The sequence below is a fragment of the Orcinus orca genome, chromosome 8 (assembly GCF_937001465.1).
Source record: "Orcinus orca chromosome 8, mOrcOrc1.1, whole genome shotgun sequence".
Lineage (NCBI taxonomy): Eukaryota > Metazoa > Chordata > Mammalia > Artiodactyla > Delphinidae > Orcinus > Orcinus orca.
In genome coordinates this window covers 87378136-87388910 of record NC_064566.1, presented here as the reverse complement: position 1 = coordinate 87388910, position 10775 = coordinate 87378136, and the positions used below count along the sequence as shown (strand labels likewise).

General features: G+C 37.1%; 1 protein-coding gene across 2 annotated transcripts in view; it reads right to left on the bottom strand.

Moving 5' to 3' along the window:
- Window positions 1-415: 415 nt before the first annotated feature.
- Window positions 416-10775, bottom strand: part of FDX1 (ferredoxin 1) — a 35211-nt gene continuing 24851 nt past the window's right edge. Inside the window, exons 3-4 of one of the 2 annotated variants that reach the window (XM_004282257.3) lie at window positions 6298-6427; window positions 416-1253 (exon numbers count right to left, since the gene is read on the bottom strand). In XM_004282257.3, coding sequence (XP_004282305.1) covers window positions 1127-1253; window positions 6298-6427 — 257 coding nt within the window. In that variant the 3' untranslated portion in view covers window positions 416-1126. Of the gene's footprint in view, window positions 1254-6297; window positions 6428-10775 lie in introns of those variants that run through there. The other variant, XM_049714123.1, reaches the window with a different exon arrangement.

Genomic DNA, 10775 nt, shown 5'->3' with positions numbered 1-10775 from the left:
AAATATTTGTGCAAATGCTCAAAGTGCACAGATGTACCTGAAGCTAACTCAACTTTATAATTCACTTTTAACTAGTTTTTTCTGCCCTTTCCCACCATTAGTCCAAACTAATGTTTTATTATACTTCCAAGAGCATACTCTGTACCCCTTTATTATCATTTACCAGTGTATTCACAGTAAAGATAAAGTACAAAGGTCTGCCATGCACAGACAGTGATCTGAGGTGTTCGAGCCCACCCCCTTCCAGGACCGTGCCCATCGTGCTCAGTGCACACTGTGAGGCTCTGTCCTCACCGAGAGGATGGCAGCCCACTCGCTTCCTTCTGCAGCTCAGGACAGAGAAAACCTAATCCATAAGATGTCCATTCTGTCACAGGCATTATTTTTAAAAGATTACAAAGACAGGCCATTCTGATTAGGATAAAAAAATAAAGACATGTAATTTTTAGTTTATTTCTCCAGTTCAGTCAGAACTGACACCAAACATCTTTGACAGCACTCCATTACCTGTGCTCAGTCGTTGCTCAGCACATTACCTGTGCTTTCACTGAATCAAAATTTTGGAATAATGATTTATAAGGTCATACCTATCTTTGAAATTAATCAGCTTACTGAGCAATTAAATACACATCCATACACATTCACATTTAACTACAGCTATGATATTCCTAATTTCTCCACTTTCGATATCAACACACAACTTGTAATAACAAGATACAGTTCTAATACTGACCTTCTAATTTGTTGTATGGCCCTAGACAAGCCATTTTACATCTCTGCCTCCACCACGTCTAACAGAGATAATGATACCTTTTTTTAACCTATTTTGTAGGTAAGTAGGCATAAGATTTATGTGAAAACATTTTGCTAATGTTGCTAATCAAACACAGGTAAAATATATAAGGTTTTATCATATTAACTACTTTCTAATATTTGATTTGTTTTTATAATTTAATCAAAATAAAGATGACATTCTTTCAGAACTACAAAATTCAGCAGTTACACAAAGTGAATTAAAGTAATAAATCTAGTCATAATAATAAATGCATTCATCCATGTTCTCATTTAATTACATTAAGAAATAATAATTATAAAAATAGGTAAAATGTTGTGAAAATATTCCTATTTATTCTCGCTTAGAGGAGTTCATGCCCATATCAATGGACTCTCTGGCATCAGACACAGCATCAGGTACTCGAACAGTCATATTGTCCATAGCCTTTGTCAAACAGATTTGGCAGCCCAACCGCGATCTGTATAAAAAGGGGGGGAGTATGATTTAGTATTAAGTATATATTATTCACAAAGCAATGCAGTTACCAGGACCTTTTCTTACCCAAAGCATAGGGATTTATTTACCTTTTAAATTTCCGTTAAGTAGAAAAAGATACATCCAACCCTTTCAACTAGAGGATAACAGAATGTAAATATGAAAAACAAAAAGTGTGATACGCCAAAGCTTCATTTTAATCTTTCTACTAATTGTTTCACTGGAACTACTGCTTTTTTGGTGACAGGACTGACAAGCAATGAAATGATGAGAAGGCACAACAGTGGAGGAGAGAACTGAGGTTTTAGCAATGCCAAGAGAATGACTAATCAATTCCCAGATAATTAAAACCATACAGTCTATGAAAGAAAGCTACACTTTTTAAAGCCTTTAAAACAAGAAATTTGGAATAAACACATAGATGTAAGTCATCAATTATCAGATGCATATTTTTCCCACAATTTTAACATCTCTGAAACCAAATGCATCTTAAAATCAATGCCATCTTACAATCACAGCTACACTGTGAGGTAGCAGTCACATCAGAGGTGTCTCTTCAATTGAGTTATGGGAAGTATGTTAATATTATGTGTTGAATTTCATTACCATTCAAAATAAGTCCAAAAAGATTACAAAACAAAAATTAACAATACAGAGACCCAGCATAAATTGATATTAGGAAAGTAAATATTTGTCATTGGAAGAATAACTGTAATTCCATTTTCTTTTATTTTTTTCAGTATTGTGACCAATTTTATTTATATTTTCCTTTTAAAACAGTGATGTACAAATCTGTCTAAATAGTTCTAAATCTAAGTATAAATAGCTCTTTCAATATGCATAAAACGTTAAGTGATAAGATCATTTTACACCATATTTTAATCAGCAGAGCTTTTTCCTTCTTAATGGCACATAAAAATAAATACTATATTAGTCTTATAATCAAACTGCCTTCAATTTGATGGAATGTGGTATGTAGGTCTTGGTTTTGTCAACATATTCAGCAAGCACCTGCTGAGCATCAAAAGGCACAGAACTAAATGTCAGTGGGTTTGCAAAAGAACAGCAACTCACTTCGATCCTTACTGAACACCTCTTACATGCTGGGTGCCAGGGATGCAGGGGTTAGAGCCAAACAGACCAGTGGTACAGAATCCAGCACTGAACATGACGTGTTCACAACCATGATGTTTCTTAACCATGCCAAATATTAGTTTCCCAACCTCATCCTAAACATGGATAATAAGTGGGCTCCTCACAGGACTGCCATAAGGATTAGTTGCTAATATCAGTATTAAGGCATGAACTTTCAATCAAATAGAAGAGCTGGGACACATTTGCAGATAATTAACATGAGAGACTCTGACAAATGCCACAGAGAGAGAAAGCTGAAAGGGCTGAGGAGAAAGCACTGACTTCTGATGGGGGAGATGGTGTTTCTAATGGGCTTTGAAGGCTGGCTAGAACTTAAGAGGAGAAAGGCATTTGAGGCAAAGCTAATAGGGATTCAAGGCATGTTTGAGGCAATATGGGTTTTTGGCCTGGCTGCTGTGCAGGCCAGACGAGGACAGGGGAGTGATGGGCTAGAAAGGTGGCCAAGCCATGGACAGCTCTGAACACCAGTGAAGGGGTTCAGGCTTTTACTGGTGAGCAATGAGGGACCACTGGGAGGTTTCTGAGTAAGGAGTAAGTACTACTGCCATGGGAAATATTGATTGCTGATAGAAAAAAATCCCCTTTTACCAATAATTCCTATTTGTTGAATAGAAACAGCCCTGACAATATTCAATTATGCATTAAGCTCTGTCTGCAAGAGAAAAAATAAGGCAAGCCAATTTAGACAAATTCATTAGGACTGCGGTGAGCCCTAGAGAGACTATTGGTTACTCTTGGTGTCCATACAAAGATGAGTAGGGTAATGCTAGCCTTCAAGGAACTTTTAGTAAGGGGAACAGGACAGAAAGAGCTACCAGTGATACAGGGCAGAATAAAGTAAGTGTAGTAACAGAAGAACAAGAACTGTGTGGGGGAACACAGGGAGGGGTGGCACCGAAAGCCCTTGCTGGTTCTATAACCCTAGAAGATAAGGCAGTGGCACTGTGGCTGTTCTCACTCCCCTACTTCCTCCTGGGTCTACCAGTGTAGAAAGTGTCTTACACTTCTACAGAAGGAGACGGACAGCAAGTCTTCCTTGATTTCACTATTAATCCTACAAAATCTCACACTTGTGCAAACCTTGAAGACATTTTCTCCATATACACCTGACAGTGGAAATATACTAGGTGTTACATTAACTTTAATTCTAAAGTTTGGTTTTCAATGCAGAGAAGAAGCTTCAAATAGTAAAAAACCAAGGGTTTTGGGGTCTAACATAACTGATTCAAACCAGGGCTCTGTCATTCTCTAGCTGTGTGGCCTTGAGCAAATCCACAAGAACTAAGCTTTGTTCTATAAAATGGTGATAATACTGCCTAACTCTGAAGGTTAGAAATAATCTTTGTTAAGTTTTTAGGCATTATAGTAAGTTTCCGGCATTTGAATTAATATTATTATAGTCAGAATGCCAACAACAACCATTTAATGAATGCTTTCTTCACCAGACACTGTTCAAGGAGCTTCACGTACATTTATTAGTTGACACGACATAACAACCCTATGAGGTAGGTACTATTATTATCCTCATTTTACAAATATGGAAACTGAGGCCTCTGTGTAGATTATCCATGGAAACTGATAGCAGGGAGCAATGACAACCATCAAAAATAGATTCACAGGGCCTTCCCTGGTGGCGCAGTGGTTGAGAGTCCGCCTGCCGATGCAGGGGACGCGGGTTCGTGCCCCGGTCCGGGAAGATCCCACGTGCCGCGGAGCGGCTGGGCCCGTGAGCCATGGCCGCTGAGCCTGCACGTCCGGAGCCTGTGCTCCGCAGTGGGAGAGGCCACAACAGTGAGAGGCCCGCGTACCGCAAAAAAAAAAAAAAAAAAATAGATTCACAGATAATTCCTGAATCTCTCTACCAACCACTAATTCCAAAAACAGTTGGTGACACCTTTTGTGAATCAGGCACTGGAGACACAATGATGAAATAAGACACGGCCCCTGCTCTAATGGGGAAAAGGAGACATGTAACCAGTAAAATAAGTGCCATATGCACCCGTGTATCAACAAGCCATCATTAATCAAGGTTAAGTACACCCTAAAGTAAACATTAAAATGATGCTGTTTTATCTTAAAAATTATAGACATTTACACAGCACTTAATTTTAAAAATAAACCTATGGGACTGCCCTGGTGGTCAAGTGGTTAAGACTCCACGCTCCCAATGCAGAGGGCCTGGGTTTGATCCCTGGTCAGGGAACTAGATCCCACATGGATGCCACAACTAAGAATTTGCGAGCCACAACTAAAGATCCCACATGCTGCAACTAAAGATCCCACATGCTGCAATGAAGATCCCGTATGTGGCAATGAAGATCCCACGTGCCTCAACTAAGACCTGGTGCAGCCAAATAAATAAGTAAGTAAGTAAATAAATAAAATAAACCTAAGAACTAAAGACTGAGTTTCCTTGTTTCTTTGTTTGGAAGTATATGGAACCCTAGAAATAGAAGTTTACACGCAGTTACTATCTTTGAACAAAATTATTTTCATTCCAAATATGTCAGTGTTTTCTAAATCCTACCTGTGAAAAGCATTATACTCTTTCCCCACAAAGCATTTCTACTAAAATTCTGTGTACTTAAGAATATCAGCTATAAAATGCCATAAAAGCTATTTCCTGCTTTCCATTATCTTGTTCTAAAACTTCTGAATTTTATTATCAAAGTTCTTGGCTAGTTTACATTTACAATAGGTCTCTTGTATCTTCTCACACTCATGGATCTCTCCTAAATGTAGCTCTCCATTTCCTCTCATTTTTTTTTCTTTTCATTCAGAATATTATCTGTTACATGCGCCTACAAATTTCACCTGAATAAAAGGGCAAGCAGTTAGCTATGATTTACCCCTCACATTGAAAGAAACAATTTTCAGAACCAAATTAACACAACATTGAGTGTATTCTGTGTGTTATCCTTTAGGGAAAAAAAAGGAGGTGTTGATAGAGAATGTGGCACCTGAAGATGTGAGGGGAGACAGGCAGATGGCAGTCACAATAAATACCAATGACCTAAAAACTTTTTGAGGATTATTAGATAAGAGGGTTTATCTTAAGGATCTAATAAAATTGTGGTTACATGATACACATGAAATAAAGCTATTATTATTACTATTATTTCTTATTTTTTTTAACTATTTTTCATTAGGGCCACAAAATTACAGTTAAACACCAAAGCCAACCTTAATTAAATAAACTCTTGTTATCTTGTCCCTTGAAACAGTAAATTAACTACCTATCTTCCCTAACTCAAACCAAAAGACTAGATAATTAAAAAAAAAATAAGGTATCACTTGGTATCTCTTGCTACTATAAATCTTACCACTTTTAAGAGTAATTCTACTTATTAATAACAAGAATAAGCTCTGATTAATTTACTTTAATGTACAGTTAGAAACAGAAGTATTCATTTTAACATAATTACTATTATATATTAAGTTCGTTTAAAAATTGTATTCTCTCAAGTAGGTAAAATTTTCCATTATAATTTCTTTCAATTATCAAATCTGTCCTTCAAGAATACCATAAAAAGCATTAAATTTAATCCCAACTCATTAAATTGTGATAAATATTAATTCCTGGAATAAAAATAGATGAAAGAAGATTTATTAGGATCTAGAACTTATGCTTCTAATACTTCCAATTATTTTTTTTTTACTTTGTTAAAAGTTTCATAAGGGTTAAACTGTAGAATACATAAGAGAAATGTCACATATTTGATATTCAAAGTCTGTGACTGTTATCTATCTACACTGGGAGACCCTATTACATGCATGCGTATTACATGTCTCTGGTCAGAGACAGACATGAACTAATAAAACTTTTATCCTCCTATATTATTATTACAACAGAAGTGGTCCAAAAATCTTACCTATCTGTTAGTCCATATGCCAGATCAAGCATGTCATTCTCCTCATCACTGATTGCTTCTAATTTCTCAAATATGTGCTGTTCAAAGATGAGGTGACAGGTGGAGCAAGCCAAGGTTCCCTCACATGCACCTACAAAAGCAACAAACATTGAATATGCTCCCCTCTACATTCAACACAATTCAAAATTGACTTGAATTAATTAAATAATTTCTAAATTTAAAAATCAGCATTAGCATACATCAATGATAGGACTTTATTTCTGAATAAGAATTAGGGACAACCCCCCCATACCCAACACACAGACACACACACACACACACACACACAGAGTTTGAAATCACTTTCAAATATTATTTTTAAAAAGTATGAACTAGATGCTGTGAGGGGAAACATAAAAATACAAATCCTAATACCAAAGAGCTTACAAGTTAATAAACTCAGATATGCATACATACAAAAATGTATGCATTTTAAACTTATATAGTAATGATTTATATAACAGCTATGCAAGTTACTTACCGTTTCCTGGAGAGCGCAACACAATTTATAATGCCTCACAGTATATAAGAGGAACCAGAAAGTAACCAAACTGACATCTAAAGTTAAATATTTTTCCCTCTCAATCTCTCCTTATAATCAGGACAGAATCAAATAAGTCACTTTAAGAGTCACATTGGTTTGGGACTTCCCTGGTGGCACAGTGGTAAGGAATCCACCTGCCAATGCAGGGGACACGGGTTTGACCCCTGGTCCGGGAAGATCCCACATGCTGTGGAGCAACTAAGTCTGTGTGCCACAACTACTAAGCCTGAGTTCTAGAGCCCGCGAGCCACAACTACTGAGCCCATGTGCCACAACTACTGAAGTCCGCACACCTAGAGCCAGTGCTCTGCAACAAGAGAAGCCACCGCAATGAGAAGCCCGCACACCGCAATGAAGATTGCTCGATGCAACTAGAGAAAGCCCACGTGCAGCAACTAAGACCCAACGCAGCCAAAAATCAATTAATTTTAAAAGAGTTCTTTGTGCATTAAAAAAAGAGAGTCACACTGGTTTAAAATAGAGAATATTTCTCCCGTTCCATGTTTTTAAAAGTCACTAATTTAACAGTTATTTATTGAGTGCATATTAATATGCCAAGGACTGTGAAAAGGGAACTGAAAAGTCATCTAGTCCAACTAAACTATGAATCTGCTCTGCAAAATTCTTTTCCCAGGGGTTACCCAGCTTTTGCTTGAAAACTTCCTGACAAAGAAATCCTCACTGCTTAAGCCAGCCAATTTCACACTCAGCTTCTACTGAGCTAAAAGTCTGTCACTCTGTAACTTTCCACCTACTGCTCCAATTCAATCCCATGAAGTCAAATCTGTTTTTTCTCTCTGGCTCTACTGAGGTGTAACTGACAAATAAAATTGTAAGATATTTAAAGCATACATCGTGATGATTTGATATACGTAGACACTGTGAAAGGACTCCTCTCATTTAGTTAACACATCTGTAACCTCATATATTTACTTATTTATTTTTAGTGAGAACATGTAAGTTCTACTCTCTCAGCAATACAGTGTTATCACTGCAGTCACCATGATTTACATTAGATCCTCAGTCCTTAATCATCTCAGAGCTGAAATTTTGTACCCTTTTACCTATTCACCTCCTTATTTCCCAACCTCCCCCAAGCCTCTGGAAATCACTTTTCTATTCTCTGTTTCTATGAGTTCAGTTAGTGAATCCTTCTAAACAACAGCTGTTCATATATTTGAGAATGTTCTTTCTTCTCCAGGCTGAGCGTAACCAGGCCCTCCAAATTTTTCTTACGTAATGACATAGTTCTCAATCCCTTCCCTCAGTCTGGTTGGGCTTTTCTTAAAATACAGCATCCAGAAGAGGACCTGACAAAACAGAATCATCCAGAATCATGTTCTCATTAAATTCTACCTAAAAAAGTTATTCTGGTTTGTTTCTGAATAATATTTTTTAAAGCCACTATACAACTGTAAAGATTATAGAGTCCTAGGAGTAACTTCAGTTTGATTTAGATTCTTTTGGTCAATAAACACTATATAAAATATTAATAAAACTGCTATCAATAATTAGTGAACTTCTTAATTTTCCTCAGAATGAATTTATCATTTTAAAAAGCGTTGTACTTTTATAAGTTAAACATTTGTTACTCATATTTTATTTTTTAAAACATCAAGAAAGAAGAGACAGGCTTCCTTAAACATTTTTATTAAATCTCATTCAAAGCAGTAACAAGATAAAGCACAGACACCATATAGTGATGTACAGGAGCCATAAGCATGGACTGTAGAGCCAGATTCCCTGGCTTCAATCCCAGCTCCACATTTTACTAATGGCATCACCTTGGGCCACTACACCCTCCTGCCTTAATTTCCTCAATAGTAACTGTACCAACCTCACATAATAGTTGCAAGAATTACATATAAGTGTGTACTTAACATATGTACTTGCAACCACAACTGACTGGTAGAGAATAAGAACTATTCAAGTGTTGGTAATTATTATGATTTGGAAGTTATAAGAAAACTTAAGAGTCATTCAACTTTTTTAAATGTAAGAGTAAGAATTAAACCCAAGAAGTTAAATGAATCAACTATGAATTCCTGCCACTCAATAATCTAATTCACCTTATGTGAATATTAAATATATAAACATATATATACATATATTCAGTACATTTATGTAATACACAAATATATACCCACACCAATTGGTTATTTGAACAAGCACTTTCCTTTTCTACTTTTGTATAAATATGAGGCATTTCACAGAAAAAGGTAAATGGATATATTTTACTTAAAAAGAAGTAAGCTTCCTCTGCTTAAAAAAATACAGATAGGTAGGTAGGTAGGAAGAAAGAAAGAGAGGGAAGGAGGGAGGGAGGGAGAGAGAGGAAGGAAGGGAGGGAGAGGGAGGGAGGAAACCCCTGCAGTAAAAGGAGAACTGGTGTAGTACAACCCTGAGGCCATCTGGGCTCTAGATGAATCTGCCATACTGTCTGCTATGTCCTGGGCAAGCCTCTCAAGGGCCTCAGTTTTCTTCTCATCTGTACCATGAGAGACTGAAGCAGATGATATCTAAGGGCCTGTTCTCGCTAACATTTTATGACTCCACAAAGAAGAATTACAGTTCTTAATGGATTTGTTCCCTAGTATTCAATAAATATATACTAACTTTGTTTTCTGTTTTTATCTCATCAATATCCAATCCAGACAAACTCAAAACTAAAATGGCAAATCGCTCTGAAGATACTATGGGACAAAATTCAGGAAATCCACCATCTTTTGTCTTAAAAAGTATGTAAAACCTCCTTATAAAATATACCAAGCAACGCTCCTAATTTAAAAAGCTTATAACTCCCTTCATATTTTTATTATTAAAAAAAGACAAATCCTGAGAACTGCAAGCCATGTGTAACAGAATATGCAAGAAAAACAAAACTCACAGTCCAGGGTGGGATGCGGTGCTAGGGGCTATAGAGGCAGACAGGGGACCAAGCATGGAGGTCTCTCATGCTCTCCTAAGGAGCTTGAGCTGTCCTATAAGCGCACTCCCTGTTTCCTGACACGGTGGGTAAACTAGCATGCTCGTAGTGGGTGGGTTGACAGAGATGTTTCTGGCCAGGGGTTATGAGCACCCGTCACTTCACTGCCCCTCTCCTGGATCCAGACCCTGAAGGACAGTGGTTGCTGTTGAAGTTACGGGAAGATTCTAAAGGATTCTGAGTAGGAAAGTGACATGGTATGTTTATTTTGGATAGCTCTTGCTGGTGCCTGTGTGTAAAGGATGGATTTGACATGAACAAGACAGAAGCAAAAGTCATGAGATTTCACCAAGGAGGAGGGGGAAAAAGAGGAAAAGAAAGATAAGAAACTGAGTCAAGGAGAGACCCGCCCCCTCCAAGAAAAGGAGTCAAAATACAAATGTGTCAAATGCTAGAGAGAGAACCAGAAAGTGTGACATGAGAAAAGCCCAGGGAAGAAGCGAGTGCATACAATATGGTCTCAATCATCTCGGAATGCAGAGTAAAGTTCACATGCTAATAAATCCCTCCAGAAAATTTAGGACATTCCTTTTTTTTGCCACCTGGTCAGTCAAAATGAAGAGTTACCATCCGTGTTCCAGCTCTTCACTTTCTTCCCTAGGAAACCTCAATTCTTTTAACCTTCTCTTAAAGGCTTTATTTTCATTCTCTAATAGTTTTCATTGCTCCTCTCAGGAACCTTGCCAATTATTTCCACATCTTGCTTAAGTTGCCAAGTTCAGAGCTGAAGAGAGTATTCTAGTAAGAATTTGACAAATGTTGAATATATACAGAAGATTAACTTTTGGTTCCTACACTCAAGTTTCTATTATACATTCTAGTCCCATATTTATTCTTTAGATAAACGCACCATGCTCAGGATTCCTTATTTTACAGTTCCTTTCAAACTTTTTCTATCACAAGTTGTCA